Raw genomic sequence first — 14,560 nt, 5'->3', positions numbered from 1 at the left:
TGGTTGTGGTATCTTAATCGAAGATGGGAAATCCAAAAGGTTTTGGATCTCCTCTACCACCTCCTCTTCCTCTTCCTCCACCTCTTCCACCTCCTTTGTTTCCTCCTATTCCACCTCCAATCCTAAGTTGTTCACCATTCACATTATGTACTTCTCCTTCCCCTTCTCCAGCCATTGTAGATTCTTCAGAACTAATATAAGGTTCCAAAATTGGATTTTCTAATTCCTCTTCTAGTTCTTTTGGTTCTTCTATCAATGGAAGGTTAAAATAAGTTTCTTCCTTTTTGTCTTCACTAGGGATTTCTATTTCTTGTCCTAGAAGTTGCTCTCCAGTTGAAGATAGAAAAATTACACCTTCTATTGGGGATGTAGGATCCTCTTCTTATATTATAGCTTCAGTTGATGAAATTGGTGAATCTCTAGGTTGGATTTCAGATCTAAGTACCTCAGGAAGTTTGTGTTCACCTGCAATAGATGGAATATGAGTTTATGTGGATGGTGTGGCACTACGAGGTCGTGTTGGGGTGAGCGATGATGTTGGAATCAAACTTCTACCTCTACCTATAAATCTACCTCTAGAATCTCTTTCTCTATGCATATCATTTTTTTTTTTTAAAGGAAAAGAAAAAGGCTCTTATATACACTTCCCTGGCAACAATGCCAAAACGTTTGGTAATTTAATTGATCTTAAATTACTTACATGAATTATCAACCATGGCTAGTAATCTGATGAAATGTATGTGCATTGCATGTGATAGAAGTATTTTGTCACTCACACAATTTCTAAATTAAATTGAGTTATCCAAATGCACATGTCTTCTATGAGTAAATTAATTATTCCCAGAAAATAACTCTACAATGATGATCACACTCTCTTGCTTCCAAACAAAACTAATTTTTCTTATAAAATTCTACACTTTGCTTTGAAATAGAAAATCTCACACTTTTGCATAAATATAAATCAATATCACACTTTACATGAAGGAAAATCAATTCACACTTTACATAAAAATTATATACACACTCATTTGTACTCATTTGTAGAAATGAATACTACTCATACTTGAGAAATATCGTACTTAAATAAAATCATGCATTTGCATAAATAGAAATCACTTGCATGAATAAAACCACCCTTCATATTTTGAAACGAATCGACTTTCATAAAGGAAGATTAACTATACAACTGAAAATCCTATCTAGCTTATTATAGTGTTAAATTCTACTCTTATCCATGCGCATCCAAAATATTTGAACAATAGAAATGATTAGCAAAATGATCTCAACTCAAATCTAAAAGAAATAAAAAACACAAATACTTAATCGAATAAATAGAAATCTATAGAAAATATGAAGCTAATTACTAACTACTAAAACAGAATGGAAATCCTTACTGTCTTGAGGGGGGCATCCACGAGAAGTAGGCAATCACTATAACGTTATCCACCAAGCACTTAACCATGCATTAATGCTTAATAAGAAAATTAAATAATTCTTTAAAAACAAAGTATCAATAACAGAGTTTTTAATCTCTCTCATTATCATTTTATGAAATAAAAGACAATTGTATACCTGCCATGTCATAAATCCTGTAACTTGATGCCCACTGTGTTGTTGAAGATGAAAAAGAAAGAGATGTGGTGAAAAAGGATGTCAAAAAGAAGAAATTGTGAGGTTTAACAACTGCAATGACATTCGCTTGTGATCGAGAGTCAAACAGAGCATCAATCTTTGTTTTCTTGACTTGTATCTTTATATGGAAGAGTTTGGTCATTTCTTTCTCTTCTTGTTGTTGAAGGCTACTCAGATTCACCTCCTTCTACATTGATGTATAAACAATCTTCTCATCCACGTCTGAGTTTCTTTCATCTTATTATCTTTCTTCTTGTTCTTTAGGTTTAGCTCTGGATGCAACTTCCAACACTTCTCCTCTGTATGGCCATCAATGTTGCAGTGGTTGCTAGGATCTTTGCACTAGTGTGTTGTAGTTGTCGTCTTCTTATCTTTTCCCCCTTTTTGCTTCTTTTTCCCCTCAAAAGATTCTTGTTGCTCCTTATGCTTCGATCCACTTGATTGCGCTCTTTTTAGGCCTATGTTTATTGGGTAGCGGAGGCCCCGAGTAACGGTTTTGGGGCTCAAAGCCCACAATTTTGGTAATAGTATGGTACAGGCTCCGGGAGGTGCACGGAGCACGAATTGTAATGAGTCAATTCAAAAGGGTTGTCCACCGGAAAATAATGTAAGCAAATAGAAAGTGAGTCAGCAAGACTCTAAGGTTAGAGGTCATTTTTTGGTTTTTGAATCTGGAATGTTATGGGTTTATGAAGACAATATTCTCTTTGCGTCTGTAAGTCCAACTCGAGGGTGTTGACAAATAGATAGAGGCTTTGCAGCTATGTGCACAGAGGCCTGGTAGAGTCCACAACTATGTGCGTGGACCCTTGCAGTTGAGTGCGCAAGGCGGATCTGGTTGTACTGAAAAGGAGATAAATAAAGATAAGAATTGCCGAATCATTGTGTGCTTGATTGCGAATCTATCTGTTGCTTATTTTTGTATATTTATGATTGTATGCACTGGTTGTTACTGTTAAATGTTGGCTTAAGGACCTAAAGAAGTAGATCTGATCTATAATAAACTCTTTAATAATAAAGCGCACAACCTGGATCTACGCGGAAGCCTGACAGTAGTGCAGGTTGGCGCAAGGGCACAGATTGGTTCGTGACCCCTCCAGACCATATCAAGACATCCCAAAGGTGTGGAAACCTAGTTCTAGCACCCTCCCCTACTACCTCAGGTGAGACTTCAGTCCGCGCTTCGCGGACTGTTGCCGAAAGGGCTGGTAGTGCGGGATTTGTTTGGCTAAATCACTTCTGAACCTGGGTCAGGCCCCAACAAGCCAACAAATGGTTCCGTTTCTAGGACCGGATCTGCCTAAGGGATGTATGATGTTGGAACACTGGAACCCTATGAAGAAAGAACTTGAAGATTGGTTGGATCAGAAGCTTCACGAGTTCGTGGTACAGGAAAATAGAAATCCGCGGATATCTGAGGAAAGGTGGCTGGATCGCTACATATACACGGAAATCCACAAGATCTTCTTCGCGTCCTTCTCGACAGAACTATATGAGTGGATCATGAGGCTAGCTGACAGTCAAAGAAGGTGCAAACTTGAACAACCGATCGTGTGGACTCCAGAGTTGGTATGCAGGCTAGAAGCATCTGAAGATAAAATCGCAAGGGCTATAGATCATTGGTTGGATTGGATAATAGGAGGGTTTATCATTGAGTTCGCGATAGACACAACTGTGAGTTACAACGAAGCAGAAAGACGCTTTCTCCAAGGACTGCGGGGTAAGTACATCAAATTGTTGAATACCTGGATTAAAATGCTATTATGTGAAAAACGGGTTATGCACATCCATTGATGTCTGGGGTAACGCGGAGCAGAAGAGGCTACCGAGGAACTGAAGGATTAGAGAACAGTCCCCTGATTTCACTTTCATGAGAAAGCAAGGAGGAGCTCGCAGGGTTCTCTCCGAGAAGCGCAGTCCGGTTGATAAAGCAATGCATTCCACTGATACCACCACCATCCACACCATCACCCACTTCACCTACATCAAACCCATCTTCACCTACTCCACCTCTGCCACCACCGAGGGTTGGAATGACGAGTGCGATCAAGTTGCCGGTATTTAGAGGCGTAGGAAACGAGGAACCGGATCAGTTCTGGTTCGTGGTAAAGGCTGTATGGGAAGCCCAAGGTGTTACAGATGATAACATCAAAAAGGTTAATTTGGTGAGCGTGCTGCAGGATTGCACGTTGACGTGGTATATAAAGTACTCTAGTGATCACCCGAATGCAGGAATAGCAGTGATCCAGGATGCATTGAACAAAGAATTTAGCCGGTTGAAATCGGAGACACAGTCGATCACTGGGTTCAAAGAAATCGTGATGCTACTAGGTGAAACTCCATGGGATCTGGATCAAATATTGAAGAGTACGATCTGTGAGGCCAACATGATGTTGACAGATGCGCAGCACCGCGCGTGGTTTGTGGCGTCTTTGACACCACATCTAAGGACAGCGCTGTCACAGCAAAAGATCTTAGCCCAAGCTGAAGCATTAGAGATAGAAATGAGGTTGCATGAAACTCCAATACAGGATCTGGGGTTGGGAGTTCAGCAAATCCATGTGCAACTACAAAACCTATGCTTAGAAATGCAAAGTTTGAAGCAAGATAGGGCACCCCGATCGGAGGCGCGTGAAGAAGTGTGGTGTATCAAATGCAAAGGCCAAGGTCAGGACAAGGATCACTGCCCCGTATTCGCGAACTATCTGGTGGGGGGACGGTCAATGCCATTGAGGCTGGAGGTACAAGTAGGGCCAAGTGCGGCACCCGTGCTCTGTTGCGCGATTTGTCAAGTAGGAGGAAAGCACGCAACAGACAACTGTCACTTGTTGCAAAAGTATACCTAGACCACGCAGCCGCTGTATTGCAACTTCTGTAGATCAGTGGGTCACGATGAGCGAATGTGTCGAAGCTAGCTGCTAATGATGGAGAGGACCCCAGCCTATCGAATGCAGACTGAGACGCGGGGTTTTGACCCAGCTGCGGGGCCACATGGTGGATTCCAAGGACGTGGATGAGGGAGAGGAGGAATGGGACTTGGACGAGGGTGCAGACAACTGATCTGTTATAATTGCAGAGGGCCGGGGCACTACGCTTGTGATTGTACTAACCCGATGAGAATATCTTGTCCATACTGTGAGGAGTTTGACCATGAGATGGTAGATTGTCCGATGCTGATTTCCCAAATGCACAAAAAGGGGGTACTACAGTCCACTCCAACTCAAAATGTCCAAATGATGAGGTCTGAACCACATGAAGAGGACCCAAATGTAAACATGGTACTGAGGAGCGGCACAACTACAGGGGGAGATGCGAGGAAATAGCCTAGAGAAGATGTGAAGGGTCGCGATGCTCCTATAAAGGAACCTGACTTTGAGATGGAACATGTGAAGGGGATCTCTAAGGAAGCTAAGAAGAGCTTCACGGAAGCCTCTACTCTAGGTAGTAGGGATCCAATTAAGTCGGGAATGGATCCTTCCATGCTTACTACCTTTTTAGAGACATGTATGAAGTTGCTACGTGACAATAAGGTAGTTAAGGGATTGCAAGAGCTGATCACTAGGTGCGCAGGATCAGGGGAGCCGCGCGTAGTCCAGAAACTTGGAAAACATGCTCTGCGCACTGGGCGGGAAATGCAAATGATGATGCAAATTGGTGAGTATGAGATGGATCAGGTCATCCTGGATTTGGGGTCAGATGCGAATGTATTGCCTAAGCAAACGTGGGAACGCATGGGCAGGCCCACACTATAGTGGTCTCCTATTCAACTACGGATGGCCAACCAGCAAAAGATCTTATCGATGGGAAGATTGCAAGGGGTGACAGTGGACATTGAAGGTGTAAGTACGTAGACAAACTTTGAGGTAATAGAAATTGTTGATGATAGTAATCCATACCCTGCGTTGCTAGGGATAGATTGGGCCACAGACATGAATGGGGTCATCAACTTAAAAAGACGAAAGATGACATCTGAGAAAAAGTCACTCCGTGTTATAGTTCCACTGGACCCAGCTGAAGGAGTGTGCTACACCGAACCGGTGTGCAACGAGGATAATGATGATGAACTGGATTGCATCTACCAGATAACAGTGCAAGACCAGGATCAGGTGAATCCCACAGCAGATGGGAGAATCTCATGGGAGCACGATAGTTCCTGCACATTAGATTTAGATGAGGAGATAGAATGATGGCAGAACTGATTGCATGAAGTCACAACACTCAACTGTAACATGATGATTAGATCACTACGACGCGTGACAACCGAGGTAAGGAAATGACCAATGGACGATGGTGCAACAAATGGGGAGGACTTCGTCAACCTCTGCGGAACTTCAATTGTAGAGCAGAAGTGGCATGGTGCACCAGAAGGAGCATTGCGCGCGACAATCACACCAGTGTGGTGTGCACATAGGAAGATGAGGTGGAATGGGCATGAAGGTAGAAGGCAGATGCGTGTATGGGTTGGAGGACTTCTGCGGTGAACGCAGCTAGAGTAGCCACGACAAAGTAGTTCGGGCACCTGTCTACAACAGAGGGTATGGTTGTATGCTGTACAACCATCGACCCAACTGAATCTGTGTGTGACAGGGGTTTGCTGGGCCAATAAGGCCGTAAACACAGTAGGGTGTGCGAAGAGAACTCTATCCACGGTCAAACGTGTTGAAACCATGAAAGTGAAGAGAATTTCCCCGACCACTACCCCTGCAGTTCGACCTAAACGAGAGGACCTAGACAAGGGGACCCGATAGTTGCAGGAAGCTATTTGGCATGGTAGCTTGAGACTTCGGAACTTGAGGAAGAGGGGGCAAGGCTAAGGAGGAAAAGTGTGAGGCTAGACGAAGAAATTGGCAAAAGAAAAATTGGAGTCACACAAACAGGCCGTGCGGATGTGAAAATAAGGGGACCGGACCTGGCCGGTCCTCCTACGATACTAGAACGAGCCGTGACCCTACTATCATGGTTGCGAGCACACCCTGTTGAACGAGGGAGCACAACACATGATGCGCTACTTGATTCAAAGGTACACAAAGGGTGCCTGCAGCCCAGGCTAATAGGGAAGAGGAAGTCTCGCACGAGGGGTGCGACTACCTGACTATCGGTAGGAGGCCCAGTCTCAGCACTCCACGCAATTGAAAGAGGGCACAGGACTATAAAGAAGTCTATAGGAAGGGTGCGCGATTCAGACGTGGTAGCAGGACCAACAGGAAGCATAGAACGCGTCCATGTACCAGGGACTGCACTGCCACGTGGGAAGGATGGAAGGTGACCGTTGCAGATACTGTTCATGACAATATGTCCCATTTAAGACACCGAGGAGCAGGAAGTGGGCCATTAAGACACAGGGCTAAATGGATTTTCTGTCAAAATCACATTAATGGGCCACGAACGAGGAGCACGACCGAATATGAAGTCGAAAAGGTATATAAAGCACAGGTGGCTTGTTACCACACAACCTTTGGCCCCTTGCATTGTAAGTTGTTCTGTGTTCAAATAGAGAGGCGTAGGATGAATGAGGCAGTCGTAAAAGGAAGCCCATGGTTCCAATAATTATCAAAGGTAATATAAGAGTCCCTACTCAGGTCAATATCCACAACCAAGGACGTTACGGAGAGCTTTGTGTCACAGATGGGAGGGACAACCGAAGTTCCTAAATCACCCTAGACACTGCGGACCAAGAAGAACCCATAGGTAGCAGGACTGGTTCAGATTTCTCCGCAGAATCCGTGATTTAGAAAATTATCGATGGAGGAAAAATGCAAAACCATTACTATTGAGAGCGATGAAGAGGAAGAGGATCCTCTGACCTTTGTCAAAGAAATCGAACCAGAAGAAGAGATGGAAGAAGATATCCAGCCAGTACGGGCTCCAGCAAAGCAGCCTAAGTATGTTCCTCCAAGGAAAGGGAAGGCCAAGGTACCTAAAGATTTAGATGCCGTTGAAAACACACTCATCACCCCGTCTCTCCCTAAAGGGGTTCTGTTCGAAGGAACGACGACCGGCCACATCCCTACTATGAAATTTGAAGACTGGGACCTTGCAGATACTGAGAAGTTTCCCCATTTGGAAACTAGCGAACTAATGGAGAAAAGCATAGAGGGGGTTGTTACGACACTACAGCCATAGGAATGGCTATGAAAGGTGGAGGAAGTCAGGCTACTCTGCCTCCTGTCAATTCCACATTTTCATTGGGCCCCCATTACAATATTGGTCATCAGGCAATTGCTCTGCCTGGTACATGATGGGTACTTATGGATAGACAAACCTATCCCTATCACGACAGAGCTCATTCATAAGATCTCGCAGCTTCCCTATGAAGGAAGGGACCCTGTGGAAATAGTTGGTATGAGTGGCGATTTGACGATGATGGAAGCCCTGAAAAAGAAATACAAATTGGAGAAAAAGCAGAGAGGGTATGCTATTACTAGTATTCAGGACAAAGGGGTCTGCATTGCTACCCAGTTGTTGGTAGGAAAAGTGATGAGGAAATGTTGAGGCAGTGAGGTCCCAGCAATGGTCGTCGCATTAGCTGAGCAATGCGCAGAAGGGGAATGGTTCAATTGGGTGCAGTTCCTCTGTGACAAATTCCTGACCAACTGTAGGGAGGCCCAGGAGGAGGGTAAGACCTTCCACTATGCGTGGTTGCTTTTATCCATCCTATTGGTTACAAGTGAATTACCCAAAGATAGTTAGTTTCCTTCCCTAGACTAGGATTGGCCAGAGGCTGCAAAATACGTGTCGCTCTGGGTGACGAAGGATGCCGTAAGGATCCAAGAAGTCAAGATTTTCTGGATACTGATGGACGCGAACATATGACAGTGGATCAACCAGAAACCCCGTTTATCTACCGAGGTATATGACAGTGTAAAGAACGTAGCCTTTAAGGCAGATATGCACCATGTATACATCCGAGCGCGCAAGGATCCCGAGCAGAGGTGGACCACACTTCCCTTCAATGGCATCGACGAGGCTATTTTTGTGATGTTGGATACCTGGCCACCGGAGTGGCGCGGACCAGATGCGGTAGGGCGCAATGAGACCACCATCCAAAAATAGAAGGTTGAGGCCAAGTGCTTAGCACAACAGAAGAGGAACAAACAACATGCTACGGAAGTATGGGCGGCTCTGGAGGCAGCGCTGGCTTCCACAAGCAAGGTGCCAGCAAGAGGGGCTACTATGACAGAGGACAAATGTGGCCTGAATGTGACTACAGAGCCAAGCATGGATATAGGGATGGAAGGTGTGGCGCCAACCACCATCGGCTCACCCTTAAAATGACCACGGCCGATAGAACGGTCAAAGTCATGGAAGAAGACCAAGCCGTCCAAGTTGGATGGGGAACTTATCACATTAACTTAAGGTGACCTATGTGACATAGGGGATACAGTTTGCAAAGTCACCTGGGAGGCACTCGACAAGGCCATGATGGAGAAGCAGACTGTGTTGGGGGCACTCAGCATTTAGCTGTAGGAACTCGGAGCACAGGCCTCACAACCAGGAATAGTCACTACCCAGGGAGCTACGGGTATGTTAGCAACTGAGCAACTACTATAGGCCAAAATGGCTAATACTATCACACTCTCGACATGAGTGTTGACAACAGACAATGCGGTGAACAAAGCTGTGGTAGGCCGGCTTACGGGGCTTGGATTAAATTTGGCTTCCCTCCCACGCGAGAGCTTATACCAGCTCCAGGACAATGCAACGACAGAGCTCCGTGCTAGGGAAGGACGTGCGGTATAGGTACTCAGTGAGCAGCTAATTAACATAGAATAGTTGAATCTCCAACGTGATGAAGCAATAGCACAATCGGCAGTTGGAGAAAATTATGGGGGAAGCATGTTGTCGTGCCCCTGAGCTCGAGATTGCGGCAGATTCACCTATTGGCATACGGATTCACCTACTGGCAGATCGCAGAACTGAAATTGAAATCATAGCCCTCTACACCACTAGAGGTCACCGAGCGGCGGAAAGGCATCATTCAATCTGGGCGGGAAACAATAGCACGTGCCATGCAGGAGTGTGCCGGCTTGTTGGATCAGTCACTTATTATGGTCACTTCACTACAAGAAGACCCAACCTTACAGTGGTTGGAAACAGACGCAAGGGAGCTGCAACAACCCTATGATAATGTCAGGGGGACCACACAGACGGTTGCGATTATGCAGCACTTGGCAAGATGAGGGAGGCCCAGGCTCTCAAGATACAAGTTGATGTCGCTCGACAGAAGGAAGCAGTGATTAAAGAATGCATCCAACCTTGGCTTGATGAGGCATTCGTGGTTTCCACCACCATCGAGCGAAAGATGGCACACATGTAGGCAGTATATGAACCTGACCAAGAAACTGAACTGATACTGGTGCATTGGTGGCTTGCATATAACAGGTACAACAGATGGTGGAAGATTTTGTTGTGAGTGTAACCGAAGCGTAGAAGTTGTTGAATGACCTCCGTGTGAAGATTGCCGCACCAGCTGAGTGACTCAGGATGAGTCATGATGATTGTGTTGGGGGCCTGTTGGGTAGCGGAGGCCCCATGTAACGGTTTTGGGGCTCAAAGCCCACAGTTTTGGTAATAGTATGGTAAAGGCTCCACGAGGTGTGTGGAGCATGAATTGTAATGAGTCAAGTCAAAAGGGTTGTTCGCCTGAAAATAATGTAAGCAAATAAAAAGTGAGTTGGCTTGCCCATGGTCCGCGGACCATGGAAATGTATAAATGGAGCAAGGCTCTAAGGTTAGAGGCAGACCATGGGAATGTATAAATGGAGCAAGGCTCTAAGGTTAGAGGCAGACCATGGGAATGTATAAATGGAGCAAGGCTCTAAGGTTAGAGGTTAGTTTTTGGTTGTTGAATCTGGAATGTTATGGGTTTATGAAGGTAATATTCTCTTTGCGTCTGTAAGTCCGAGTCGAGGGTGTTGATAGATAGATAGAGGCTTTGCAGCTGTGTGCGCAGAGGCCTGGTAGAGTCTACAGCTGTGTGCACAAACCCTTGCAGCTGAGTGCGCAGGGCAGATTTGGTTGTATTGAAAAGGAGATAAATAAAGAGAAGAATTTCTGAATCGTTGTGTGCTTGATTGTAAATCTATATGTTGCTTATTTTTGTATATTTATGATTATGCGCATTGGTTATTACTGTTAAATGTTGGCTTAAGGACCTAAAGAAGTAGATCTGATCTATAATAAACTCTTTAATAATAAAGCCCACGACTCGGATTTACGCGGAAGCCTGACAGTAGTGCAGGTTGGCGTGAGGGTGCAGATTGGTTCATGACCCCTCCAGACCACATCAAGACATCCCAAGGGTTTGGAAACTTGGTTCCAACACCCTCTCCTACTACCTTGGGTGGGACTTCAGTCCGCGCTCTGCGGATTGTTGCCGAAAGGGCTGGTAGTGCACGATTTGTTTGACTAAATCACTTTTGAACCTGGGTCAGGCCCCAAGAAGCCAACAATGTTCTCTAGGTATTGTGCATGTACACAAGCCTCACCTACTGATTTGGGCTTGAACAACATTACTTTCTCCCGCAGATGGCGGCGAAGACCCCCCAAATACTTGAGGAGTACATCTAGGTTATTTTGAGAGATACCCAACTTTGTAGCCATCTTTTTAAATTTCGCGGTGTGCTCTTGCATGTTGTGGCCCGATTTTGCCTGAAGTAATGCCACCGGATCCAATGGTCCTTCTGTTATGAAACCAGCTCACAAAAAGATATAAAAGAGAGATCCACGCCTTAGAATTCAGCCTCTTCGAGGGGGCAACCTCCCTTACATTACATAAATGAACAATTCTTGGATGATACAAATGAAAATACCTCCTTTCTATATATAGGAGTCTAAGTGGTCCCAATACAATCAAAGCCTACATAACAATAATATTGTAGGGCACAACAGTAACAATGGTGGGCTTCTATGTGGCATAATAGTAACAATATGGGCACTACATGGGTACATCAATATAATAAGTGGGTTATACTAATAACAATAAGGGGTTACACTAGTAGTATAGGGGCCTAACATGCCCCTCTCCTTCAAAAAGCGTTGTCCTCAACGCTTGAGTAGTTCTTGATGCTTCTATATAAAATTCTTGTCCTCCCATGTGGAATATTCAACGGGTAAGTTCTTCCACTTGATGAGATACTCTGAAATTGATCGATTTCGTAGCTGTCGGGTTCTTGTTTCTGGGACTGCTCCAGGTTCCAATATGATTTTTCCTTCCTCTTCAATTTCTGGCAATATTGCTTGAATTGGGATCTTTTGCAACTTTTGAATAAGTGGCCATACTTCTTCATTATTCTTCCATTCATCCGTTGCTTCGTTTATCCACTTTGGTTGGATAATATAAATAGCACAAAACAATGCTTCCACATCCTCATCCTTGAAGCGTCTTCCCATTCGGTAAGGTCGCCATTTTTTAAGTGCATGTAGTATTGCCAACATTTCCTTCTCATAAATAGCTTGCTTGAGATGTAGCAGTAAAAATACCCAATCACTCACATCAAAACATTTTTCACTACGATGTTGATCTACCTGTTGTTTCATTTGATTTTGCACCGAAGTGGTGTTATCCTTTAAAAGTTGGAGAACTTGCTGTTGATGCTCGATATGATCTTTCTCTACTTGAACCTTTTTCTTCTTGATATGTCCTTCTATCTTTTGAGGAGTGGTAATTTCTTCCAGTCCTTTACAAGATATGGTCGGATTCATTTCTTGATGCTCGATGTGATCTTTCACTTCTTGAACATTTTTCTTCTTGATGTGTCCTTCTATCTTGATAGTTTGAGGAGTGGTAATTTCATCCATTGAATTACAAGATATGGTTGGATTCATTTCCTCTTTCTCGATGTGATATTTCACTTCTTGCACCTTTTTCTTCTTGATATGTCCTTCTATCTTGAGAGTTTGAGGAGTGGTAATTCTTGCCAATGCTTTACAAGATATGGTCTGATTCATTTCTTCTTTCTCTGGGGTGGTGTCCTGACGTATATCCTCTTCTTTTGATGTTTCTTGATCCTTTTATTCCTCCTCTTCATATTCTATGTAAAATAATTTCTTCTCAGCACACCTATGACCTTTAGTGCATTTGCTATCACAATTGTAACAAAGCCCTTTTTCTCTTTTTTCTTCCAATTGTTGTGGTGTAACCCTTGTAGGTTGTGGAAGGCTGGGAGAAACAACACTTCCATCTTTATAGTTGTGAGGGGTATGCTTCATGGTTTCCATAATTTTGCTTTCCATTATGTCACAAAGCCCTTTTACTCTTTCCAATTGTTGTGGTGTTGCTCTAAAGAAGGTGTTGCTCTTTATATCCTCATAATGTGCTATCATTTCCTCCGTGAAAATTGACCACGTAACAAGTTTTTTACGAGAACAAAGCCCTTTGTACCATAAAAATTGATCTGGTTCTAAATATGAAGATGCAATACATACCTTTTGTAACAGTTGTACACCATGTATATCAAAATATTGCTCCATCTGAAGTATCCAATTTACCGGATCCTTGCCATCAAACTTCCTCATCTTGCGTTTTCTTGATTTTAGGAGCTCTACCTTGAAACGACTGTAACTATGTACTTTCAGATCTTTAAGTTCTGAACTTGTGATATGTAGTAGCCCTCTGTGTCCTTTTTCCAATGCCACAAGTCTGATCCAAATTGGATTCTCCAAGAAAAAGTTATGCACAATCTCCCGCAGTGACCTGATTATAGACTAGTTCAGTAGAGCAAACTTGTATGAAGTGCCACGTGTCACTGTTTCAACCTTTGACTCTGAAAAATATATAAACCAAATACAGTCCGTCCTCTTTCTGTACCTTCTTACGAAATTTCAATCCGATGCTCAGAAAGAAAGTTATGACGATTTTCCCCAGGTCACCTGTTTTGAGTGTAATTCAGGAGTCTGCAAAAAGACCACCTTCCGCAGATCATATCTCCGAAAATATCGCGCGAAAAGATCTGAAATTTGGACCCAAGGTTCAGCGCCAATTCTTCTCAAATGGGTTTTTTTTGTGACTTCTGAAACGTCACAGAAAAAAAGTTATAGCGAAAATTCCACGATGACCTTCTTGTAGCACCGAAACCCTAGAATCCAAAGCTCTGATACCAAATGTTATGAAACCAGCTCACAAAAAGATATAAAAGAGAGATCCACGCCTTAGAATTCAGCCTCTTCGAGGGGGAAACCTCCTTTACATTACATAAATGAACAATTCTTGGATGATACAAATGAAAATACCTCCTTTCTATATATAGGAGTCTAAGTGGTCCCAATACAATCAAAGCCTACATAACAATAATATTGTAGGGCACAACAGTAACAATGGTGGGCTTCTATGTGGCATAATAGTAACAATATGGGCACTACACGGGTACATCAATATAATAAGTGGGTTATACTAATAACAATAAGGGGTTACACTAGTAGTATAGGGGCCTAACACCTTCACATACCCAATGGGATAAAACTGTGACTTAATGAGGGTTTTGAATTCTTCCCACTTAGTCACTCAAGGTTCTCCCTCCAACCTTAGGGTTTCTGTGTGTCTTTCCCACCAAGTTAGTGCATGACCCTCTAATTTCAATTTCACGAATGAGATCTTTTACCCTTCCTCAATCTGATGGACACTGAAACAAACTTCCAGTTGCTGCAACTAATGGTTCAGCTTCAGAGCATCGATCTCGCCATGGTACAACTTGATATCGACTTTCATTTCCATTTTAAACAGGGATTGATTCACAACACTCAAACTGGGTTGATCTTGGTTCTTTCTTCAGTTGGTTCTCCGTGTCTTCCCGATCTCTTGATCCCCCTTTTGATTTTTCCTCTGCATTCAAACCCCCATCTTCTCCAAATATCCCCAACTTATTTCTTAGGGCCGCTATGAGGAGGTTTACATTTCATTTTATATCCATGACTTATTTTTCGAGTCGTG

At 43.6% G+C, this 14,560-nt stretch overlaps 1 protein-coding gene across 1 annotated transcript in view; it reads left to right on the top strand.

Annotated features, from left to right (window-relative positions):
* The first annotated feature begins 7,374 nt into the window (after positions 1-7,374).
* The window catches only part of LOC149191942 (putative pentatricopeptide repeat-containing protein At3g13770, mitochondrial), a 58,983-nt gene continuing 51,797 nt past the window's right edge, over positions 7,375-14,560 (top strand). Inside the window, exon 1 of the mRNA XM_089406784.1 lies at positions 7,375-7,545. Within this exon, the coding sequence (XP_089262910.1) occupies positions 7,375-7,545 (171 nt within the window). The remainder of the gene's footprint in view (positions 7,546-14,560) is intronic.

Source organism: Pinus tabuliformis, chromosome 2_2 (assembly GCF_031772625.1).
Source record: "Pinus tabuliformis cultivar Carrire ecotype Pingquan chromosome 2_2, CPIR1, whole genome shotgun sequence".
In the NCBI taxonomy this organism is placed as follows: Eukaryota; Viridiplantae; Streptophyta; class Pinopsida; order Pinales; family Pinaceae; genus Pinus; species Pinus tabuliformis.
Note: the sequence above shows the minus strand (reverse complement) of the source record. Positions and strands in the feature narration are given on the sequence as shown.